Source organism: Varroa destructor, unplaced genomic scaffold, assembly GCF_002443255.2.
Source record: "Varroa destructor unplaced genomic scaffold, Vdes_3.0 BEIS01000002.1, whole genome shotgun sequence".
In the NCBI taxonomy this organism is placed as follows: Eukaryota; Metazoa; Arthropoda; class Arachnida; order Mesostigmata; family Varroidae; genus Varroa; species Varroa destructor.
In genome coordinates, this window is record NW_019211455.1 from 7,003,456 (window position 1) to 7,030,021 (window position 26,566).

Genomic DNA, 26,566 nt, shown 5'->3' on the forward strand with positions numbered 1-26,566 from the left:
TATATATATATAGAACATAATGATACATTAAGTGTAGCCGCCATTACTATATGGCGGCGTGACATAGCCATCGTTACGTAACTAATTTATTAATTGAATGAAAATCATGATAAAAACAAATAATATAATAAAAAAACGAACCAATGGTAATTACCAGAATTTCACTCACTCGAGTTCAGTAGCCCTGCGACAGGAATCAGGTAACGTGAACCTGCTGGTTAGATAAGTTCCTTTACATGCAAGTGATGTAACTTCCTGCAGCGATCGCTAAACTGTAACATTTCTAATGTATAGGATATTAAAATGGTTTGAACTTGAGTAACCTACATCGTTGATGACGGATATTGATATATCTTGAAATCAAATTGATACTAACAAGCAGTTTGTCTCAACTCATCGAACAGTGACGTTCGTCAGGACATCCTACATACGGTACTACCATGAAACGGATCAAGTGAGACATGAAGTATTTGTTCTAAATCGAGAGTTTGCGATCGTTTATTAGAGCTAAAAGAAATATATAAAGAAGAATTAGGAAAGAAGAAGGTTTCAGAAGGTTATAGTAACAGGTTCACGGTCCCACTAGCCACTAGTTCAAGTTATTATCAGCGGAACTACATGAAAATGAATTAGATACAGTGTTACTCTGTCGATTGATTACGGATTCGGTCACATTGAATCGATGAAATTTTCCAGCCAGCACGAGAGATATCACGAAGAAAAAGATACTTAACTTGCGTTTAAGAGATCGAAGCAGCATGCTCGCAATATGAATTTTAAGAGTATTACTTGTAAAATGAAGATATGCGCTGTCATTCTCCATGTGTCAACTCAATTAGAAACTGAGGCACATATTGAATCTCATCAGCCGTCAGCCTATAAGTTTTCTGAGAAATATACTAAGCGAACAAGGGACAACACTGAATAAAGGCTCTGACAATAAGTGCCACAGATGCGACAAACACAATCCCACCGATGGTCCAGGAATGTTGATCTTCATCAAGAGAGTCTGACAAACTGCCTGTGTCCCGATGCAAAAAAGGAAATTTCAGCTCCGATATTGAGACGACGCCCAGTGACAAAGGTACTATGAGGAAGCAGAAAAAATATGCCTCTGAAAAGACACAAAAGGAAAGTAATGGCTTATACTTTACTTGGTATAAACTCGAAATGCAGATACAGCGAGTAGTAACAGAATCCATAGCTACATTATGCGGATTCGTATTATTGGCAAACTTCCGATGCATGGAGTGATCATGTACGGTCAGCCAACAAACGGTCTTAATGACACGTCCAGGCTCACCCGTAACGAAAATAGGTTATAAGGCTTCAGTAGTCCTACATTGAATCATATAGATGTACTCCACTGCGCCGTTGTTGTACGCTTCCCGTACCACTGCACCATTCTCTGGTACGAATGCCACCAGCCAACGGCGTTGTCAGCATAATACACGGTTGCGAGCTATTGTATGTTGCAGTTGACTGTATGGCTAGTTAAATAGGATCGTATTTGTGCGGTTGACGTAATGCTATTCAATTGTGTCTCCAAGACGAACCAATGTTGCGTAGAAATTGAACGAGTAAAGGCAAACATTGATAAATTATGTACGCTTTAGGCACGATATGAGAACGACGCAAAAAGGGGTATGGAAACGTGTCACCTTCCGTGACTCATATGCTGATAGTGCTCTCGCCCCTTTTACTCATTTATATGTGATTGTCGTACCGACATTATTATAATTAATTAGAAAGGGCCAATGCTTCGACGGGTGCAAGAGCGTTGAAAAGGTCAGTTGAATATAATTTACTGTCGTATTGTGGATCTTTTGAAATCGCGTAGAGACCTGGGCATTTGTTCGGATGAATATTTGAGCAGAAAAATTATTAAATCTAGTACTAGACTTCTTGATCTCTTAGAGATACGACAATTTACTCGCACCAAGATACTAATTAACTTGAAAATGAATTTAGACTGTTATGTCCATATGGAACAGTTTTAGGACTGACAGGAAAGCACCATAAAGTTAGGCCATGGTACTTAAGGACCAAACTAACTTTATGGTATTTTATGTATTCTCAAGTGTCTCTCTTCAAGTGTCGAGTAAGTAAGCAAAGTTAGGAAATATCTCTATAATTTACTAAATAGTAAATAATTGCTTCGATCCGAAGAGAGAAGTTTTTGTCTAGTACATTACCATAGGCCATATTAACCTAGCGAAATCCATCGGCTGCTGCCTTACGATGGTCACTGAAAAGGTCACCTCGTCTGTGGTCAGAACCTCCGCTGCGCTGTTCGACGGCGAAGTTTTCATCTGTAATTAAAGCATTATTGTTATTATTATTATTATTATTATAGAAATTACTATGGAAGGCAGCTTTTAGCTACTACGGCACCAATGAATAGCATGAGAAAACTGACAGATTTAGAGGGAGCTAGTTAAGCTCTTTACCTACTCAAGAACTGGTGGTCACAAATAATGAATTGAAATAAGCTTCTCATTTCAGGCACTTTGAGAAGGATTAAATTAACTTTAACTTGCGATGCATGAATGTTTTATACGCCTAGTTTTGCTTCCAGTGAATATCTATCTGCTGCAATAGAGTCAAGAAAGTCTTATACACGTATAGTCCACTCCATTTTAACTAGTATGCTTGATGGACCCGAAATCTAATCAAGCTTTTGCATTTGTAATGCTATGAGGCCTTCATCATGCATAGCTCCATTTCGTAGATGCTTTTAAGTTTACTTGAAGTCCTACGCACCGACCGTAATACATAATTTAAGGAGTCCACGTTTGCCAGTGAAAGGCTGTATGCATCTGGATTCCATTTGAGTGCCGGATCCTCCTAATCCTGATTGGACGACAATGCGTCAAAGTTGTTAATCATTTAACTTGAAACATGTAAACTTGAAATAAACTAAAGTAATTCGATGTATCTTAAAAAATTAACGGTCTGATACATGACGTGTTCACTTGCAAGAAGGCAATCGTTGTTAGAAAGCCGTTCAAGATTTTAGCTAAACGTTGATGCACTCTGAGCTGTATGCTTCTACATAATCTGCGTTTATTTGTCACTGTTAAACACGTGCCATTTTCTACATATTTATATTCGGAAAACACACAGAAATAAAACTCATATTACTTTCTAATGCAAAACCATCGAACTCTGAGAAGCTCCAGAACAGATTTGCGAACAGTTAACAGAGAAAAAAAGTAGACTAACCACGAGATAAACATATTAGCTGGCATCGTAACATTCATTGATTCGGATCCTGTATAGAATCAAAGGTTTACTTGTATTATTTTTTTATTTACTTATACACTTTATTTCTATATGCGCATTAATCTAACTGAAGTCAAAAGCGCTTCGAGTAAGTTTAGTCTCAGCTTGCAAACCGTATTCATCAGCAAACATCCTCACTGTGGCATCGCGATCCTGCATATTATATCATGTCTATATTTCGAATGGCCATTAAGCATTTCGTCAGATGGCTGGGTGGATCCCAGCACTGAACAAAACCTGCTTGTTCTGGGATTCGAACCTAGATCACAACGGGTCCCTAAAGTCAGCATCAAGACAGTATGTCAGCTACATTGTAAATACCCTTTCAGCAACGAAGTACCATTGCTGAAATGGTAAGACTTCTATTTGTCAATATGTTGCCTTTTGTCATAGAATCGCATTCAGAGGACAAAAAGATCTCAGTACAGTTACGAGTATCGTAGCTGCTAGATGGAGCGGGACTAGATAATCGAGCCTATGCGCTACCCACTGGTTGGAATCGACTTAGTTAATTAATAATAATTTAATAATTACTTAACGAATGCCATAACATGTACCACAATAGTTATGAACACGTATCGCAGTGTCGGCTAAAGCGACTGATAAACTCTAATTAATTAGTAAAGATCGACAACAACAACAACATCTTATATGTAACTATATGAAAGATGCTAAACCTACCAGACATATTCTCGAGTCAATGCAGAAACGGTAAAATTGACATTATTGCTTATATCGCCTATCGTCTTATCAAGTTCTCTATAACCCGCATGCCGATGGTTTCCACTTATCGAAGCGCTTACGAGTCGGGCGAAGCATGAAAGTTGTTAATAGTGGTCGGATACACATCAAGGTTTTTTGATTGTACCTAACTAGCAGTAACTGAAAAAGTGTAAATATTTCACTAGAGATACCGTATTCTACGAAAGCTAAACCCAGCCGGTGTAGGCTAATCTATGTTCATTCATTTTGCCTCTGTAAAGTAGAATCGCTTACCGATATTTCCACCTATACTTGTAAATAGCCTATTTCGTTGAAACAAAATGAAAGCGCAGACAGCGCTGATTAGAGGGTAGACGTAAGCTGATTAAACGCCCTGGTGGAGCAAAAAGAAAGCAGATAAACAAACGGTCTAACTAGCCGTTAAGTTTACGGTCTATACCGAATTCAAAGGCTCATATTAGGAAGCTCGTGTGGAAGATGGACATTTTTTTAAAGCAATCCATTCTTTACTGTTTATTACCTAGATATGAGCTGTTTTCAACAATGGTACCACGTTAATGACTCTCTACGGGTGACTGATTCCATATAAATGATCCTGACAGCTGCTTGTAGTCCACGTGTGTGTTCATCGAAGGGAACACTGAGCTTAGTCACAGATTTTAGTACAATTTATAGAATAGTGACATAAAGGATGCGAATCTCGCGCCATTTATTGAATTACTACAAATAAATAAATAAAGAAGTGACTTTGGGTAGAATGTCACTCAACTAGCCGAGGTCGGAGATGGTGAACGTCGAATATAGCGCAAAAAATTCGTCTCTCCTCATTGTTAGCTGTGATGTACGCTAACGAGAGATCTGGGGCATTCGCAGGCTAGTTAACTGTACGGGGGCATTTTTAGTAGACATTACACAATACCCTTTCGTACAATAAACATCCAGCATATATACACATCTGTATAGCCGACATTTAAATAATGTAAGTGATTACAAATGAATGGTATTATCAAAATCTAAAACTAGTATATTGACCCTAATAAAAACTAGACTGAAGAAGAAACCGACTCGCTATAATGGTATTACACCTACAATGGTTTTCATCCCATACTTTTTTCACGCGATCTATTATTTGCAATTTATTTCGAAAAAAAAAAAAAAAAAAAAACAGCTGAAATCTAGATAATATATGTTCTCTTCATCTGCGGATGCGAGGGAAGAACCAGAAAACAGCACAAAGCGGATTTGAGCCTAAATTTTGACACAGCGAATCCTGTTACTAGGGGATGTCCTCCAGAGCGAGAGACTTAAGATACGCTGAGAAAATGTTAACCTATCGCCAAAGAATCCATACCGCTCAAACAACGCTTCCACTTGGCCTATTGGCCAATTTCGTGTGAGGACCAATCGTCGTTAGGCGTTCGTGCATCAAATCTGACAAAGATTTATGACCGTAAAGCACGCGTCGGTCATTTGATAATTTCTAACGAATAGTATTTAACTTAATCTTATAGATCCACGGTTGGCATACGCTAGGTCTTTGCATAAACTAGAAATCAAAAGCGCAATTTTATTTGGCAAATGCATTTACGCGTATCCCAAATAACTGTTCAAGTCATAATGATTTAAGGCATTTTCCCTATGACGTACTAATTACTATTAACTTATTGTTTGTTAGCTGAGTATAAGATAAAGGTTGAAAAAAAATCTAAACAGCAAAAACGTATGCAATTCAAAGCTCTGATAGAAGCTATTCCATCAGAATTCAACACTTTTCGGACTTGCCTATTTGGATAGCGCAATTTTTTCTGGCGAACCTGACTTCCTAAATCCGGAGTCGCTATTCCGAAGACTGAACCTAAACAAGCTCAGATTTTTTTCATTCTTGTTCTTCTCAAGTCGTTCTTGCTGGTCGCAGCTACTTGATGTAGCCATCAGCTTCCGCGGATACTGCTTCAATTTAACACCTAGAGTACTTACCTAGAGTCTTTCTTTATTCGTAAATGATATTTTTATAGTAAACGCGCATTAGAGACTATTGACAGGTGTGAACCTAATAACGATGCTCAGATACACTTCGTACAAATAGATTTCAGGCTGATTAGCTGGCCCGAGCTCTCAAAACTGCCGTATTCAAAATGGCCAAAGTCTCCAAAACGCTAACCATTAGAACGTCTAGGTACATCAAGAAGGGCAATTGAGGATCGACTGGTTTGCCTTACGGAAATCTTTCTCAAAAGCGTAAGAAAATGATACCGGTTCGTTCGGCATGAAGGAATTGAATCATACATAAACTTTAGTCCAACTTGCTAAGACTACAAACCCTTTTCTGTCATGATAAGTTGTTCTAGAAAAAGCTGGCTCCCATGATGACAGTCGATCAAAATTTGACCGAACTCAAATAAAGCATTCTATATATATATATATATATATATATATATATATATATATATATATGATATACATCCATATGGGGCGTACCTAAAAAGTATTCGTATGCAAAATGCGTGAAAAGCTGCATTTCGAAGAGATAGGACGAATGGTACAATTAAACGTCATTAATGCATTTCTAACCCGTACAGGTAGGGCTCTACAGACTTCTTTATTACTATAGATAGATGACATCTCTCTCACTTGTCCTAAGTTCTAGCACATTCGGCACACTACAGTAAAGTCCATAGAAGTAGAATGTGTTGAGCTAATTCCTCAAAAAAGCGGCCGCATGGATACATAAATAGCTAGCGTAATAGCTTATTTACCCCCATCGTTTTTATGACGATGAGTTTCATAGTATAATCTGATGTCACTGTTAGATGCAGTAAGTCACTATTGTAAGCGATATTAATATTTCGTGCAATTACGGAAACAGCACCTGTATACCAGCTGTTCAGAGGGTCACTTTAGCCTACTAAGTATTAAACTGCACTTTTACCAAAGTCTAAGATACATTAGAACAATGTTATTCATCGATCAATAGAGTGAAGCTGTCTTTTCGTCCGCTTAGATTGCTCTCGATGGTGAGGAGTAATGACCTTTTCAGTTAAACAAAGGCGATGCGCGCAAAAACCCTTGGCGCTTTCTCAAATTCTAATTGGACCCAAAATGTAACGGAAATAGGACAGGACAAAGCGCGATACAATCGGGTACGGGCCTGTCGGTGTCACCAGCCGGAAAAGCTAACGGAAGTGAGCAAGCCTTCCATTCACATTCAAATCCTGTGACGCACTTTTCGAGAATCTTCGAGAGCAAAGGACAGCGCAACGTGTCACTCGGAGAACGCCGTCCAAGGAAAAGAAGGGGGACCCGCTGGCGAGTTCAGGGAAGCGACAACAGCCAGCTCTCACAATATTTGTACTAAGTAAATCAAATAATTTGGCGGCTGGCTGAAAAGGTAGTGAGGCCTACTGACATTTTCGTAAGTGCACAGTTAGCTTTTTTTTTTTATCCATTCTCTCTGATTATTGGTTTATATAGAAGCGAGATTTTCGGATAGGCAAATAGCGCACAGATCATCCTTTAAAGTTGATTTAAACAAAGCATTAACTACGAGAGACAGAACGGAGACATTAAGCAACATACCCAACCCAATGAGTCAAAAGAATAGCTAACTAATTAACATAATATAGGAATCAACGTACGCACAGGCTGTGCCTTCAAAATTGCCTTGCCCTCAATCGTCACTTAACTCCATTTATAACATTATAAATGGGGTCGAATTAATGGCCATATCTAGGCCATGTAGTTGGTCGTTCCAGTTGACATCGTCTACCGCAGCCGGATCCAATGTAGGCCTTATTCTGGGCCACGCTGTGACTTTTCTCAAATTGCTAATCGACCTCGCTGTCATCGCCTAGACCCATTTATGCGTACCCCTCCCCCCCCCCAATGGGGAGGTTGAGCAAGGACAGATCACGCCAAGCATCTCCCACACAAGGTGACAGTATTTTAGTACAGATCGGTTGGATACGGATGGCTTAAACATAGCTCAGTCTAAACACATGAGTAGCCCGATATAACAGAAGATTCACAATACAATTTAAATATTTTTACAGATAAATGCAGCCCTTATTATTCTTTAGACAAACCCAAACTCTTTACATTTACTCACGAGTTCGTGCGCACAAAGTGGGCGTCGGCGAGCGTTAGATCGAGGCTGGAACGCGGGGTTTATCTCTTCTGCCGTTAGTCAGTCGAAATATTCCATAGAGGCACCATTGGCGCTTAAGAAAAGCAATTTTGAGTTTAAGTCATTTTTTAGGCTAGGCCTCGAGCTGCTTTACAATATGAGCTACACAGAATACTCTTTTCAAATGATTTTTTTTTTCAATCTATAAACATTCTGTAAATAGGACGTTATAAAATACGTATCTGGATGAGGGTGCGCAACTCTTTTAAATGCTTTGAAGATGTAATATAATAGGCTTGTGGTAACGCTATGATGGGTACAAAAACGCAAAAGTTAAGGACGGTAATGATCATGATGTATTATTACGCTTTAATACAATTGCACGATAAAACTTGACGTCTGTTGCTAACAAAGGAATTGTCGCTGAGACTGGTTCGCTGAGCTAACTCTAACCAGAACAAGGTAGTTTTAATTAAGTTGGCGCTACGATTTAAAGTTAAAACAATTGTTTCTTCAGCTTTTTCAAGCGACCACACTTTTGTTTAGCGCTATCATGGATTTCTCAGCGTATATGTATTTCAAGTTATCTATTTACTGTTCTAGCCGCATAGGGCGTGGTCTAGCTTCACATGTTTATGTGATTCAAGCGCCACATCCTCAGATACTTTTAGTCATCCGGCGCAGACTTCAACTCGAGTTGTTGCCAAATTAGCAAGTAACGGAGTCACGGCTCCGCGACATTGATGTAACCGTGTTTCACATATCTGCCTAAAGTGGTTTATTCTGATCGCTCCCTACTTATTATACAATAAGTACCGAACTAAACATACTGACGTCATTAACTATAGGCAGGTGTACATCGACAGTAGCGGTAGCAAAAGGCGCACGTACGAGAGCGTGATACGATACCACGCATAATGGTGTTTTTTATACGGGCCAGACCCGCATGCATAGGATACGCATGGCTGTGCACGTCTCAACGTAAATGCCCATGCATGCATATGTACAATTCGACCTAGCAATATATTGGACCCCTGGTTGCGCAAGCAGATATCATTTGACCTATGGGAGAATGAAGATATATGCTTGATGATTCGTTATGTTTTGTATGTATATATATGCGCTTATACAATAATAATGTGGGACACTCCGACTGCAATAGACAGCTTTGTTGCTGCTTCATAAAGCAAAGTAATATGGAGTTTATTATTCAGTAGTTCTTTGTGCTTCGTATCTAGAATAGGCGGGGGGCGGGGGGTAGCGGTGCCCGGCACATGTTTACTGTGGCGGCAGTGTCGGCAATCGTAATCGTTGGGATAGTAGATGTTCGTGATGAACGGGTAAGATGGCACGTACATCGTACATTGATCATGATGATATTCTCTAACTACGAAGATGTCACTACGTGTACAACACTGCTTAGCCGACGAAGAAGTCCATGCTCGCCTTTTACTCAGTGTATCGTATCGGCATCGTCATGAGGCTCACCGCAAACGATCAGAATCATTGAAGAGACGCGACTGGTAGAATGCGAACATTCACGGTGCCAACCGGCTGTTCATGGAATGGTATCATTATGCACCTACGTTATATATATATATATATATATATATAAGTATATATTTATATATGTACATAAAAGTAGCGTGTGAAGCAGTGCGAGACAGAACAATAGTTACACTTACTCTTCGCCTAGAGTTAACACTGAATAGGTCGTTTTCGTATCCCATGACTTTGTTATAGCTGAATGCTCACTTGTTCAAAAAAAAAAAACAACAGGAAAGCTTGCTGTGGCTCTCGTAGAAGAAAAATTAATCATTCCTGCGATCAAAGTACGGACCGTAATAACCAATTAGGTAGTATCTGCACCTTGGAAATCTTTTGACAAAATATTATTACTTTTTAGTTATACTTAGCCTTGCCAAGATAATACGAACCGGCAGAACTCTAGTTCCTATAGGAATAATTCCATAGCACAATCTGTGCCTATTACCTGCATGGCTCCTCTTGTGGCCAAGCTACAATCAGTTCGCGGCCGCCATCAAATTTGTAGGCTTCTGCTGTTCTTACCGCCGCGAACTTTTTGTCTAAACTATGCAAATCTATATCGAACGTCCATAACAGATAGAATCACCGGTAGCAAAGAAAGGAATAGTCGTACGTATTTCTGGGCATTGAATCGACAAAAGGGGAACCAAAGAATCACGGTGAAGGATATTTTGTATGTGGGCTGTTATGTATACTGTGTGTCTCGATCTCTCTATCTTTAAATCATTCGAGTTCTCACTCGGTAGCATTCACTGCTTATTCTTTGTCGACCCCTGTACCTTTGTCCTTACATAGGAAATCTGAGCTGCAAAAAACTGCCCTTTTTGTCGTGGCGCTTTCCTCGTATGGCGATTCAGCGCGCTTCTTCTTCTCGCTTTTACGCTGCTAAGGGACATGTTCGTTCCATTGTCAGCCCAATCGCAAATTGAACGAGTTCAATTCGAATTTAAATCTAATTTTGAAGCAAAAGCAAGAGCGAGTTTTCAACACTTTCCAACGCATACCCCCATTCGTTCTTTCTCTCCATGAATCCACCCCGAAATTCAACCAAAGTTTGCTTACATTGAATTCACCCCTCCACCCCTATCCGAACGCCTGGGGTACGTCAATTTTATCGCCCTTTTAAACTACCAGCCAACGTTCTCGTATTGCAAAGAACACGCGAACATGCCAATATTACCGTGCGCGGGCACGAGCGCTCCCCCACCGCAGGTTTTCGGTTTTGACGGGACGCAAGAAGCGAAGCGAACTTATCCACAAGTCCCCAAAACGACACAACAACGGTGAAAATAACTGACGGTGGGACCAACGTGTTTTTCGGCTCCGTGGCCACACCGGCTGAAATAGCCAAGAGCTAGGAAATATGGAGATTTCCCATTTCCAGTTCCACCTTATTGCCGCTAGTACTCCTACTAAAAGCATTAGAATTTGAATGTTTCAAATGGAATAATTTCGCTTGCAGGATGCAGGATTGGACGAGGTTGATAACATGAACAGAGAGTCATAGAACGATATGAAAACTGGCCTTGCGCCGATATCAGTGGGGAGCGATACTTCTCAATATCGCAGGTTTGCGTTCTGAGGGGCGTGTTTCGATAGGAAATAGGTACTATGAACTAAAGAAACATTAGCAAGCAAAATATTGCAATACTCGAGACTTCCATTAATAAATCTATCTGCCAATCAACGTGAACATTATGCTTACTAATTGTTTTATGATACCTAATTTTGTGTGGTTAAGTTGTAACGAAAATTCGTGCGCGCTTTTTTTATAGAATAGAAAATACTATTCTTTTACTTTTGTGAGAATAAGTTTTTATATCATGTGTCCCTTATATTGTTTACTTGCTTTCTTCCATTTTCACGTCAAATGATGTACGCGGCCTCGTCAAAGAGAGTTGTCGATCCGTGTCGAAGGAACAACTTCGAAGTCGATTGCTAGAAAGTGGAAAAGGCGAAAATCTGTCGGCACAAGGCCCGTAGAGGGCAGCTTTGGTGATGTTTATCATGTGTGACCTCTAGTTATCATGGAGTAGGATGCCCTAGCTTCTTTTATCGAGTCCTTTCATTTAAACAACCTGACTGATTCGGTGGAGCTAATTCAAGTGAACATATTGATGAACTGGCTAATTTGTACAAAGCAACTCCCAGTGAATAGAGTCCTCGAAGTCTCAACTTGTTTTGGATGAAGGTCTAATTGGACTTTGGTATTTGGTTCCTCTGCTGATGCGATTTACTTCGATCGCTAGTTCATGTTGACATATAGACACTGTTCATATAGACACAGTGAGAATTCTGTGCAAAAATCGGTCATCGTGACCGCGTGACGCTCGCTATCAGACGAGTTCTTGAGATGCAGCCTTAAGCCGAAATGTTTTGTTAGATTTAGAGAGTTCATGAAGCACCCGAACTTTTAGTTTCCGTGTAAGCCCAAGGGATTTGTTTTGATTAACGACGATCGTGTGGCTGTAGCCCGTGTTCGAGTTATTCCCAAGTTGTTTGTCGACCATTTTCCTTCAAAAATACCCTTGGATGATCGCCGTCACACTAAGACGGTTGGCCACAGCGGGGGGTGCCCTTTAGGTCCCAGATGCGCTCTTGAAACTTAGCAAACCACTCTTGAGCCATCCTTTCAGCGATAGCGTCGTTACCCAACGCAAGATGATTGTCCTAGGCTGTTCCGGCGACGTTTCAAGGTGTCGAAAATGCACTTTTCTAGCCGGAAACATCAATTTTTGAAGAGTTCTTTCGAATTTAAATTATGCTCAAAACATAGTGCCGCTGCAACACATATTTTTAAACACTATATCAAAAAGAAACAAGAAATAAGGGGAAGTGGTAAAAGGAAGTTTCTTAAAAAAGCGCACATTTTTTTTTCTGCCTAATAAAAAAATCGTAAGGTTCAAACCTCGTGCGCTCAAAACTCGAGCAGAAGGGTTAGTTTCTGCTCGACTTTTTTACTAGCTTTGCACATAGCTTTAGCGTTAATAAAATATCTTTATTAAACTGCGTATGTATTTCCGTATCGCTATATGATACGTCTACAGGGTGCTCTTCTATTTCTCCAATTTTTGAATAACGTGATTATGAATTGGAAGCTATAAAGGCTGTTGTAAGCAAAGGCCTGAAGGAGGGAAGCCAGTAAATGCTAACGTTTATTTATATTTCTACCGTTTTCATTTTTTATAAACACTAGTGCAAAAAGAATATGTCAACAAACAATAATGAGCTTCGGTAGTGATTTTTGATACCATTATGTCATACTTTTGAATTTAGTTCTTCAAACGCATTTTCGGACACGCCTCAGGTTCGATTCTGTTTCCTTGCCCTTGTCAAAAGCCTTATTTCTGCCATATGCTGCATTGGAAATGAGCTAGATAGTAAAGTAAGCGCATCAACGCTGTGCGATTTTACTTTTGTCCAGCCAGCGCCCTGCATAGCTTGATGTATAACGAAAAATCCAGCAATTTGAGAACTGCCGGATTTTGAAGGATACTTTGCAATGATGTGGTTGTCTTCAAGACCAAAAAGACCTTTAGAAGGGGTCACTGATGTCGTTCTGCATCGAACTGGAAAAGAGGCTTCGGTACGAGAAGAGTTTACTACTCGCGTGAGGACATTTTTTCTCTTCTGTTTTCTTGATGGGGATATTTTCTAGCGACGTCGGTACACCACGTGACAGATGCAGGTACTAGAATTAGAGTATACGTTTTTATTTCCAACTGAACTTGACGCATAAGTACGACCTGCAGACTACTAGATGCATAGGGAAATTTATTATCATTGAAGATTATTATTCTTGAGGTCATGTGCTAATCACTTTATTGTGTCTTCCTGGAATAGTGAAGGTCCTAGTTGTAATGATGACTAGGAGCAAAACTTACGGAGTACCCTATTTAGGTATGTAAACTTGCATTTGATGACAGTGTTTTGAGCATTAATTGAACTTCCAGTATTTGGGTTTTTTTTTTTCTAGAGTAGATGTGAATTTATGCAAATAAGGTCGCCGCACCTCTGCAGAGTTGTTTGTTCAAGTATAATAAATCGCAGATCTCGTTTTTTGCAGGTTCTCTATTTTTATTTGAATCAGTTAATTGAAATGTTTGCACCTGAAAATGAAGTAGCTATTAATTTTTCAGATTGTGCTGAAATGTGTAACTGCTTGAAAACTTTAGCTTAGTTCTATTAAAGTGACGTGAAAAAAATGTTCAGTCATTTCAAAGGAAAAAAGCTTACTCACTGTTTTTACGAAATTATTAAACAATAAAGTCGTATATATTTAGCCCATTTAAGGAAAGATTAGCAAGCATTTTTGTCAAATCACGCTTGATTTGCGCTGGCATCGTTGTACTTGTGTAGCTATAGAGAGCAGCGTTGTACCTGGTGTTAAATCCGTGTAGCTTCAAATGCTCACTCGAAGACATGTGTACTCTGGAGCCGTCACCCAGATCAACTGTATTCTCACAACGCTGTCATTTGCCATGGGAGAGGATGCAGCTGTAGAGAGCCCGATATCAGTTGGCAACAAAGCTTGACCCAACCAATGGAGACCCAAATAATTTCCGGCACTGCTTACACAAGGCGAAAGTTGGTTTTCGCAGACTACAGCGACACCCAGGAAGCTACTTACCAGACAAGCCCATCTAACAAGTACGATAAGCCCATTGTATAATGAAATAGCTGCCTTCATCATGTACTACTCAAGGAACGGGGGGTTTAGTGGACCTGCAAGTTTAATCTAATGCCTGAAGGCGACGCACTTAAGCATTCAATCCTATGCAGATGATGCTGGCTGAAACAACCCTAACGCAAGTTAATTTACCAGAATTAATATAATTGCATTTCTTTGACGAACGAACAGACGATATGAGCGGAACCATTTATCAATATTGGAACTTCTTCTATGTCGTACATGTGTCTAGAGATAAGTTAACTAATCTACACTATTTTTACAAGGTAAGGTTATGATACTCCGACCATTAATTATTAAGGGTACTACAATCAAAGGATAATTACAGCCTCTAACTAGTATGCCTACTTGACCTTTGCACTCTACTAAATACGAGAAACCCGACGAATCTGTGTGCATGGCCTTCATTCATGTATAAGGGTCTGTAATCGATGTCCAATATCCTTACTATCCCAAGTGCCGCCTAACCTATTTTGTTTGTTAACCTACATCTAATAATCTTTCAATAATAACTAGCAGCAATAGAAAACAATTATAAGTAACTCCTCTTATGTTATTTATCGTGCATGTACGCTACAATGAACACACGACAGAATACAGTTTTTTTTTTTTCTGGAAACTATAGTTTATAATGTATTTGTTTACACGATATTCTGTTTCACATGTCGCTTATCTGCATGAATTCGAAGCCCGTTAATATCCTCATCATTTTTAATAGCCTGCGTGGAATCAGGTGATTTTTCTTATTTCTCCGTATTCTTTTTTCCCCTCTTTTTGTCTACGCATATGGCTTTGGCACATTGATAGATTTCGGCATCGTTTTTCCGGCTTTCTTCTGTTCTGCTATTAATCCCTAGTGTTATAGATTTATACATGTGTGAATATCTGTTCGATATTGACTCTTCTGCGTCCATTTTTAATCGGCCTTTTTTTTTCGACCCAGCCCTTTTGCCCGGTGCTGTCTACCTTAGCCAATTAGCTTTTTGTCCGTGTTAGCTTACACATTCCGTGCTCGTTTTCAGTCACTCTCAAAGTATGCACGGACTCGAAAAACCCGATCGACATCAGTACGAATTGCAATTTTTTCCTGACACTTTCGTCACATTTTTGCACTTTTAGTGATATATATATATGTATATATATACACATATATATGTATATATATACACATATATATATATGTATATATATATTGGTTCCTTTTAAGTTACCATACCTTTTGAACGCGAAACAAATGTCGTTTGGATGGATATCGACACGCTTGTGGTAGTGAATGACAGTATATCGACGTCCTTGTTTTGCAATGCGACAGATGCTGACGGGCGGCTCGCAGTTTGGACTTTGATCCATGGCTTTACTATGGATGGCGCTAGCAAAATGTCTGTATGAGTGGATGATTGTGTGAGCGACATGGGTACGCGCGTCACCTTCTTTATACTGGAACCAAGCTAGGATTCATGCATTTTTATTTCTTTCACACGTTCCAAATTGGATCTTTTTGACAAGCTTCGCTTTCGCGCAGAGCTCTATTTTTGCTAGTACAATTGCAGGCTGCCACAGGTGTGGAATATAGTGTTCTCTTCACTTGCCTCGACTGTTTTTTGTTTCTGTCTAACACTTAGGCTTTTTCGTCTGTCTTGTTCGAGCCGTGCGTCTGATCTGGGACAATTCTTCCTGTCAACCATCGCGCATATTCCCGGTTGTGACTTTGTACTCGAAGGGATCTTCGCTCAGCATCGCCAAAGCGGCGTGGCCGGGCGTGAATTCCTGCGTCAAAAAGGGCCTTCTCTCGCTCGAAGTAACTCCTTTTCAGGACTTCGTCGTATCATATCTAAAATTTCTTTTCGACACAAATGTGTGTATGCATATATTCGTATATAATTTGAAGTTCATTCTGTGATGATATTATGCGAAATATGTTTTACATATATATATATACACACGTTTACAGAGTTTGTTGTTGCTCACATAGTTGGTATAATTTTGTCAGAGTGGGTCAGCTAGGTGAATTTTGTGTTTTGTCAACCACTTTATTTTGTCGCTGAAAGAATATGGCAGTCTTCACAAACTTCAAAAGGGTTGCGCGTTGTGTATCGGATTAGAGGTACGGCGTCCTCCCTACGGCATTTATAATGAAAATATACATTTTTTGATAATCTTCTATAGCCGGTTAGGATTGATGCTAGTTTTGTTGAAGCATTCCCACCAACCGAATTAGCCAGTTTATCAGTTATTCCAGCATTTCCCTCAATCATACGCTCATCTTCGCTCGCATTTATCATATACCCACAGTCACGTTCTCATCGACATATACATACACATGTATACAGATCATCAGCGGTAAAAACCAACAACAATTTTTACATTTCTTTTTGCCAAAGCTGTTACGGGTACACAGCCATAGGTTTCTAAACTACAACTAATGTTAGGAATACTGTGTTTCTTTTGTTTCCCCGTCGTCATTCAAACAGCGTTGGCCTCAGCAAAGTTTAACATAATTTTTTTTTATCTACGCCGTCCGATCCCTTCTTGAACTCCTAAGCGACTGTTGTTACGTTCATTAACAGTCAATCAGCTACAGTGTCTCTGACTGGCGTCTTTTCTGTTTCTGCACTGTTCTACAACTATTATTGTGCGGCTGCCGCTTCTACGTTAATTTGTCTCTATGTTCAGTCTACCATAGAGTCAAACATAGGACCCACTTGATAATCGCGAACGATCTTTTTGCCAATTTTGGCCATTGTTTTTCTCTACAACTGAACGAGGTGTTGTATCGTGCACGATGCTACACCGTGAGCTACCGTGTGCTGTATTATACCGCTGCTCTATTTTTACACGCTCTTTGTTTTCACTTGCGCTTTGTTACGTGCACAGGGGTTCGGTCTGGCAGGCGCTGTCGCAGAGCACGGAGCTCCTCTGAGAGTTTTCTTCGACGAGGAGGCCACTGTCTCCGTGCTGCAGTCCGTGATCGTCGTCGTCGTCGTCATCGTCGTCGTGGTCGTGCTCGTGATCGTGGTCGGGATCGAAATCCATGTCGGTTCCGCCGCGGCCACCGGCGAGCGCGTCGGCCGATTTCGCTGCACGCAGCCGCTGTCGTCGGTCCATCTTTTCCATTGTCCCTGCGCCGAAGTACGTCACGCATTCGTCAGCACTCTCGAGTGGCGCATAGGACTTATTGGACAGCGAGAACGTGGAGTTGATGCGGCTCAGAAAACTGCGCGACGCCCGCTTAAGACTGTTAAAGGAGTTGTGTATAGTGTGCAGGTCGCGACTATCGTCGGAGGGTGACATGTGGAGGTCGAGGTAGACGGCCGAGTCTGGCGTTATGTCCTCGTCCGCGGCGGCGGTGGTCGTCGTTGTACACCGGGGGCCGTGGCCGATGGCTCGGTTATGCTGCGAATGCTGTTCTGCTGGATACAGTGACCCCACAACGCCAGACGGTGCCAGATCGAGGCTCATCTTGTGCATGGACGATGGGGGTTGATGCTGCTGCTGCTGACTCTGATTTTGGTGTTGTCGCGATGGCTTGTGCTGTCGTGATTCCTCCTCCTGAGGCTGCTGCCGTTCATTTTGGGATTGAAGCTCGTCCTGCGAGTGATATTGCTGCTGATGATGACTACTATGATTTTTCTTCTCGGTACTGCTGTGGTCCTGTGTACTGCAGGCTTGCTCGTCGCTTTGCGTGCTGTTGAGGCGCGGTCGAATGCCGTTAGGTTTCGACGATGATCGCGCGCTCACTATGGGAGAGATGCTGCGCAATTCGGGGTCCACAGGGACGCGTCCCCGCTGCATCTCTTCCTGTATGCGCTCATACTCTTCAAGAAAGCGTCGGCGATCTTCTTGCGTGGTTCGCTTCATGTGACGCTCCTGTTCATGTCGCACTAGCCTTTCCATAAATTCACGTTGAGCAGCCACCGCTTGCGAGTGATTAAGGTACGGGTTCGAATTAAGAAAGAACGCCACGTCAAAGCTATTAGCAGCGGACTCGCTGCTGCACGTACTACCTGCCATCGTGCGTCGGTGATGATGTGCGACGTATTCTCCGCCAGGTCCGCTTTGCCCTAGCGAGGACAGTTGATCACTGGAGACATCGATTGAATTGTCGAGACTTGAACAATGACTGCGCTTAAAACGCGGGAAAAAAGGCGAACTCAAAAGCATTGCGTCTTCCTCCGTGATTGAATGAATTCGAGAGCCCATTCTCGCCCTAATCGACTCGTCATCACCCTCCCCATCCTCCTCATCAGCGGGAGGAGCTTCAGCGACAGGCGCCGCGGGAGTTGTACCCCTACGTAACTTGTCGCGGAATAAGATCGTCGAGTGACGCTGGCTACTTTCAACAGTTGAGTTCGTCGCGCTTCTCGATTGGCGTCCAGATCCTAATGAGCTGAGCGCTTGGATAGGGTGCGCCAACAGCGAATTTCGAGTATGCGACCGAGCACTATTTGCCGCGCTTTCCTCAGACCGTCCTTGGAACGTAAATGGAGCTGTGGTCTGGCCACGGCCCCATGCGTGACTCCTGTTCGTTAGCGCAGTCGGTACATTGGAGAAGTCTAGCGATGTATTGAAGTTCTCATTGCGAAAACCGTAGACAATATCAGAACAAGACTCATAGTTGTGTACTACGTCCTTGCTTTCGCAACAGCAGTAATTTAAGCTAAACAGACGTTGTAGACAGCCTGGGCTCTTTTGTTCTGGAACTGAGTCTTCGCTGCGGTTATCACTTTCGCTTTGGCCTTGGCAGACAGTATACCCAAGCAGGATGCAGAGGGTTAATTCAAGCATTCTCAGCACGAGCTGCTGACTCCACCATGGCCATGGATCAGCCGGTCGACGATTTTCGTTAAACACCCCGTTGATAGCAAGGAGACCGTAAATGATGCCACCATTCAGAGCTAGAAATAAAAGAGCATTAATGAGACTTACTCGAACGGCAACACAAATTGTTGGTCGAGGCAACTTATGCGGCAGATCAGCACCCTCCATATGAAGCTTTGTGAAAGTGGCCCGAAGACTTTCGCCGTGTTTCCGCCTAGCGGCCCTATTGATATCCTTAAAGACGTACAAAAAACACAAGACCATCAAAATAGTCCAACTCGTAAAAATCGTGATAGAAATCAGACGCATCGACGCCCTAAAAGGATAAACGCCAGCGACAACGTCACAGCTTATAGCGGCACCGGACACGAGCACTATGATCAGGGCTAAGACACAATTGTTTTGCAAATTTTTAGCCGTCAAACGCACGCATGTGATGTTGAGCAGAGACAAAAAAACAATGGCGAAGCTCGCTGCAATGCATAGCAAAGGCAGGTCTGCAAGAACAGGTACTGCTTCGGCCGGATAGGTCAGATCCGCGTTATATGGGTCGACTAATAGAAACGTTGCTCGAAGTGATGTGGCAGTGAGAAGAAATATAGTGACGCACATAAAGCGCCCCTTGCTTATCAATAACGAGGAAGCAGGAGTGAATAATTTGGCGACGAGTTGGCAAAAATTTGCGACCGATAAGAAAGCGAATAGGCCGCCTGTCGAATAAACATGAACTGGCCAGTATTTTCCCCATTCAATTCGAGCTTTACGAAAATCTGGCTTTTGTGGCTCCTGAACGCGAAACTTGTAGCCCCATGTAGAAGAAGTATCTTGCGATAATTTCTTGTCGAGACCCCACTTCGCTTGATGTCTATCAGGCAGATGGGTCCATGTTGTTTGTGAATCCTGATGGGGTCCGTCATTTTGTGCGGGCTCTGTCGGTCGAGATTTTTGCCCTTTTCTGTAGCGCGTCCGCTTGTCTTTGTCTTCACTGTCGCTATCGGGTCGTCGCGTGATCAATTCGATATTCCTGTGCTTCGGCGGTCTTTCTGTGGAAACCGATGTTGTTTTTTTGTAAGCTGAGACCGGAACCTGGCCCGATGCTGTGTTGAAAAGTGTGGGTTGGTTTTGTAGGATCTCCTTCTTATCATACCTTGTAAGGCTTGCCGCAACTTGGGTCAGGTCCTTAGAAGACAGTGTCTGATTTAAAGTGGCGGCGGCGGCGGCGGCGGCAACTGGACTTTCTGTAAGATGGGCGGCCCAGTCCGCATGTACATTCTCTACTCCAACAACGCGAGATGACGTAACCGTTAAGCTAGACGCTGTGGCGTTTTGTGCCTTGACATTAACAAGAAGATCATTGACAAGAAGGAGAAGAAGACGGAACGCCGACCAGCCGACGAGACGCATCTTCATGCGCGCCGGTCGTTCCTCGTCAACCCGGATACCATTCTCCTGAAACAACATACATAAAACCGAATTCATTGTCAGACACAATTTACGCTAGGCCATTCTGTAACTTTGAGGAACAGGTCGTTTACAGGGTAACCCTTTTCAACTTAATGATGGGGGTTCCTTGAGTAAGAATTAGGTTGAGCCACTAGCAAGTCTCATGATAAAGTTAATCATTTGGCATTATCTAAGCCCCTCGAAAATCAGACAAATGATGTTGAATGCATACGCCGTTGAACGTAGTGTACATGGTCTCTTCAAAATAATTATTCGCATGTTAAATTATTGTTTGATTGAGACGTCTGTCCACCTTGAAGTGATCTTGTTTGCCTAGAATGTTGTTTTATCTCAGGTGACATTTGCCTGAGCATCGCCTTGTGTGCTCGACTCATGGCAGAGAGGAACTGCCGATAAGAACAGTAAGACAGACAGACAGACTGGTGAATAGTGCAGGTCTAGAGATTGGATTTTCTATGTGGACAGGGCTAACAAACTCTCTATGGGCATAGACCTCAGAAAAGACAGAAGAGGATTGAGGAAATCTCTATTCGTGTTGTTTTGATCGATAGTGACAGCAACGTGTCAAATTTCCCCCAAATCGATTACCGCTTCGTGGGTTTCGTCGTCACGCCAGGATTTTTCCTCTATGGCTTCTGCGAAAAAGGTCATGTATCATCCATATAACATTTTGGTTCTGTGATTTCTTTGCAAATTTTCGACAACGATTTGCAGGACATGCCCATGGATGTTGCTCGGCATTTTGTTAGAAACCACATAAAGCCTCAGGACGACGTCTGTATAAGCTAGCGGCTACTTCTTGCAGGCTGATTTTTTTCGTATTTCTCTTTTTGCTATCATCGCAACTTCCGCTGAAGGCTTACAGACCCCGAGGCGTTTGGAAAAAGTGCCTGAACCTAGCTTTTGCCCCAGAAGGAAACGGATGAAACTGGATCGCTTTAGCGGCATAGGGGGCAATCGAGACTCGTTAAGTTTCTGCAGCTCTTCGCAGTGGATCTGTATTTAGCCTAAAGATGGTTAAGGGGTAGAAGATAAATCAGACGGCAACGAGCTAGCTCATCTACGATCATGGGCTGGCAGGAAAGATGTGGTTCCGGCCATGTGAGCCATGAGAGCTCAGGACCCCGGGGTGTTCGTGGGCAGCAAGTGGGTGCCCGTACCAGGGCCTCGAAGATGATGAAACTCCAACGAGGACTCGATGAGTGTAGGATACGGGAAAAGCCAATCCACTACCACCCCACCCATCAAGACGAGGGAGCAGACGATTCATGAGAAAACCGTGACATCGAATAACATACTTTGACTTGAGATTTGATTTGCCAACAAGCATCGTTTCCAGTATATTGGTCACATTAATTCGAATAATCCTAGGAGGAACAAGAAGTTACTGGCATGTATTTACATCAGTATTTCTGTTTTGCGTTTGAACTAAAAAACGGTACAACATTTGACAACAGTTGGATGGAATTACGCTCAGTTGGCAGTGCCCCTGGCAGAACGTCTTTAGCCAAGTATTTGGTTGTGGTGATATCATTAGGAATATAGGCCAGTCCCAATATCACTACTGCACTGCTGCTGTCGCCTTTACTTAGGCTGCTGTCAGAAGCAATCCCCATGGGCTTGTCAATTCTCGAAGGTAAGCTGTCGTAAAGGAGAGGCGAATGTGGAAACCAGTTCGCAGGGAGGAACTGGGAGAAATTCCGATGTCACGTTACAGCCAATTTCGATAGACGCTTAGGTCCGAACGACATCTCTTCGTAGGTCGGTGGCCAGTTCAGCAGTACGGAATCATCAAGACAGTAAGGTCCGAAATTACATGAACATTACTTCACAAGACTGTCAGCGGTGTCAGGGGTTCAGACGGTCACATCATCACCATTACCTACATCACTATCCCAATAAGGGGCTTTTCTAGTATCTGTTCGTTCCATTCCTGGCGTAATTCGTAAGACAGATAGAGGCTTAAAAATTGATACCTGGAACATTACAGACAAGCTCTGATGTATTATGCGTACGCGACCTTGCTTGTTATATAGTCAAGTGTTAGAAGCTCCACTTTTAAGCTACTGGGATCACCCACCTTTATTTGGTTTTCCTAAAGAACAGGAAACAAAGCTATATTCCTACCGGACTGGGTTCGGACGGGGTTAGCGTGTAAGTTGGTTTCATTAAATAAGACAGAAATAGTCAAGTGGCAGATCTGGGGAGCCAATTTGGGGGAGAGGGAGACGCTTTCATTTTTCCAAATTGGGAAGACACCATCATGATGAGCACCACTGTATCGTTTTTGGGACCCCTCGGTTGACTTGTTTGTATCTCTCCGAAGTGGCATCGTAAAGCGGTCAGTAGGAGAAAGGTGGGGCGAGTCGAAACATGTCAATAAGCTTAATAAAGGGGGCAGAAGAACTTGTAAATGACATATCGTAAACTTTTGGGCAACTGATTGTATTTGTATACCTAGTGGCATATCCGTATATGCGTGCGTATACGAACATACTGCGCTCATATTGCTTTAGATGTTAGCTGTAAACCTTTCACTTCCCCTAGTACCTCTACGTGTAACAATAATTCGTAGTGTACATTGTAAATGTGTAGGTCAACTCAGCCCGTATCGGTCGGGTCGGCTAATATCGAATTGTTGCTTGTTTACTTAGCAGGCAAGATGACCGCAAGACGAACACACATACTGCACTCACAAATGTACAAATATATAATTTATATCCGAGCGAGCACACATCTTTCCTAACGGGACGCAATCCAATACGGTAGGCGGCAGTCTGGTCGACCAAAAGATGCAGACAACAATGACAATATACGTGCTATTGGTAATCCGTGTTATTTACACTGCTGTTATACTTTTGTCGGCGACGACGTTAGTACCGCTCATCCTATCGCTCGGCCTACTCCGACTGCTACAGAGACTGTTGTGGTGATCCAGACTTGTCCAGACTGCGCGTATATACGTGTGCGTACACGTGCGGTATAGCAAACGATCCAACAGAAATCGTTTACACGGCTAATTCAGTGCTGTGCGTACACACGGTGATATATGGTGTGTCGTAGAAGTAGTAGAAATAGGAAAATACAAGTGCCTGGCCTTTGATAACATCGTCTGCTGGCACGAACGGCACAGTGTCGCTCATTCGGGGCCCGTGGCTTTCTGCCACTAACATCGACGCTACGATCATATCGGCGACAGGCTGGTTGCCGTCCAGTAGTTCGCCGGTCCCTTGGACGGACGAACGAACGAACTTTTATCGATGGCCACCAGGATCGTTCCTGTCTGCTACGTATCATCGTAATCTAATTAAGCGTTCCCCTCTTGACCCTCTTTCGTTCACCGTGAATCTTCCACGCGGAAACCAGGACCGCACCCCAGCTGCCAATTGCCCTAACTCGGCTCGGTTCACCAGCCAATGGCGGCAGCCGAGAGCGATAGGGGCTAGGTCAAATCGAGCCTAGTCCCCGAGACCGACCGACGGATATATGCCTTCCATGGCCGGGTAGTGGTAGTACAAAGCATGTAAACTAAGGAAGCATTGGGAGGGAAGGAAGTGAACATGGGGGAGACACTGGGCTCTCGTGGGTATTTGGGGAGTGGGTCACACTTATAATAACACATACAGCCATGGTCGATTACAGTGACTACAGCGGGCTTGTGCCGCGCCGACCATAAGTGCAGAACGCCATGTGACGGTGGCAAAGAGGAGACTTGACGGCCAGTATTCGGTATCCGTACATATGTAGTTAGAGACAATTAACCCTCGAGCGTTTGCATGACATTAGAGCAGTATCACGACGTGGAAGACATTCCATTATAATGGTGAGATCCAAGTTTCAAGTTAAATGCTTACGCCCAAATTATCTCAACTTATTTTGTGTAAGTGTAATTACCTTACTCAATTGTGCACAGGCGGCTGTCACAGAATCCAATAGAAGACAGACTCAGAAAGAGAGGAATATTGTTCTTTTGTTTCTATATCCGTCGCTCGTTAGACATAGTCATTCGATGCATTATAACATAGGCTATTCTTAGCTTCTAAAATTAAAAAAGAAATGGTATTAATACCCTATGCAATAGAAGGTGCAAGTATATTAGGCTGGAGCCTTTTATATGTCAATGTGCCTTCGGTGACCGCTATATCGGCCATATAAAATAAAGCTTCGACCCTTCCTTACAAATCTATTACAAAATTGTTATCAGTTTAAATTTTGTAAGTATTCTGTCTATCAGATAGTACCCATTTTGCTGTCGAAAAAAAGAACTTGCTTACTCTTTGCAAGTGGGCATTTATGCTATGAGCCTATGTACCTAACTAAAAGTTTTTTTTAACTAGCTACAACAAACTTTAACATGAAAACACATTGTATTCGAATCTATGAATCTCTACATCGCAAGTTTATGCTAGCGACTATTAGAACCTTCATTAATTGCAGCAATTATTATTACCCCATAGGTGACTAATACGCACCGACAATGCTTTATTTTTATTATCTGCAGTATGCCTCCCAAAGCCACAAATGCAAAGTAAAAAAACTCAAATTTAAAATATGTCAACTATATAGACCGTTGATTCTTATCAATAATGTAGACATTATAATTATACACGGAACGGAGCGACCTGCTAGGTAAAAACGCACGTACACACATGTACACCCAATCGTCCCTACGTCCCTATCTTCATCGTCGTCACTCAGTATTCGTGTCGAGTCTTTTCGGTTTCTCATCCAACTTCAAGCTTCAAGTTCGCGAAGGTTTTCCCGGTTTAGTTGACTAAAATCCAGTATGGGGCTTGCTCAGAATTCCTTTTTGTCGTCATGTCTCGCGGACGAATGAAGAACCGAACGGAAGGACGGACGGACGGGTAGAAGGGTGTGTTGTCTAAGAAGGAAATGTCGAGGGGCCACCAGCCAACGAAGCCCCCTCGCGCATTCGTTCACTCATTTTCCTCATTTTTGTGCTCTCTCATTGTGTCGTTTCATTCGTTCTCTCCTAGTCTTTGCTTCGTTATCCTCGCCTGTCGGCCAACCGACTCTTTTCCTGGTCCCCTCCTGAATCTTCTAGACGGCGGAAAGAAGTACACAGTCTGCAAGGAGCAAGTAATGTAATGGGATTTAGCGGTGGTCACAGTTCATAAAACAAATCCTGGCATGCCAAGACACGCACAGGCTTTAGGGGAAGAAAAGCCGGGATGGAAACCGATGGGGATGAGGCCGCAGTGCAGAGAAACTATAGGCGGCAGTGAGATAGACGCAGGCTTTCGCTGCTTGGTCGTCGTTCTACATCGGTACACAATAGTGGTTGCCTATAGTGGATGTCACTATGCCCTCGGCTATGAATCTAGTATGTCGCTTCTCACTTCGTCTTGCTTAATGTGTCTCGGTGATTTTCTTTTTGCACGCTTTCCTTGCTCGACACTGTAATCCTACAGCTACGCCAACTTCGTATGGCCACAACGGCAGTCACTAGCTTGCTGGCTAGCAGAAATGTATGCCTCTGCGGTCGTGAGACATATCTAGCCGTGTTTGTTTGACAACTGTGTACTTCCCTGTATATCTAGGTGTAGTCTGGACGTATGAAGACAAATATAAAAACATTTATATGGCCACCACACGTTCGGATGGAGTCTATGCATCGTTTCGCGACAGGAGCGATTGGATATATCGGTCGTTATGGTTAAAGGAACAACACAGCGGATGCGCGTTATTCAAACGCACGTAAAAGTGCCACATGATCAGAAGAGACAACTACTATTTTTTTCTTTAATTTTTGAGAGGGGTCATAGTGTTCGGCAAAAGGGCTTTGGTTATATCGCCTACTTCACTCGCGACATAACCAGTTGTCACGGTAGTGGTCGCAACTCAATAGCAAGTCGCAAGAAGTAATGAAACAGAAATGTATATAAAATACGTCG

At 42.4% G+C, this 26,566-nt stretch overlaps 1 protein-coding gene across 5 annotated transcripts in view; it reads right to left on the reverse strand.

Annotated features, from left to right (window-relative positions):
* Positions 1-14,897: 14,897 nt before the first annotated feature.
* Positions 14,898-26,566, reverse strand: part of LOC111245416 (uncharacterized) — a 30,963-nt gene continuing 19,294 nt past the window's right edge. For 2 of the 5 annotated variants that reach the window (XM_086979963.1, XM_086979962.1), the window contains exons 2-3: positions 25,297-25,738; positions 14,898-20,636 (exon numbers count right to left, since the gene is read on the reverse strand). In XM_086979963.1, the coding sequence (XP_086836089.1) occupies positions 17,232-20,636; positions 25,297-25,302 (3,411 nt within the window). In that variant the 5' untranslated portion in view covers positions 25,303-25,738 and the 3' untranslated portion in view covers positions 14,898-17,231. The remainder of the gene's footprint in view (positions 20,637-25,296; positions 25,739-26,566) is intronic. The other 3 variants (XM_022793764.2, XM_086979964.1, XM_022793765.2) reach the window with 2 other exon arrangements.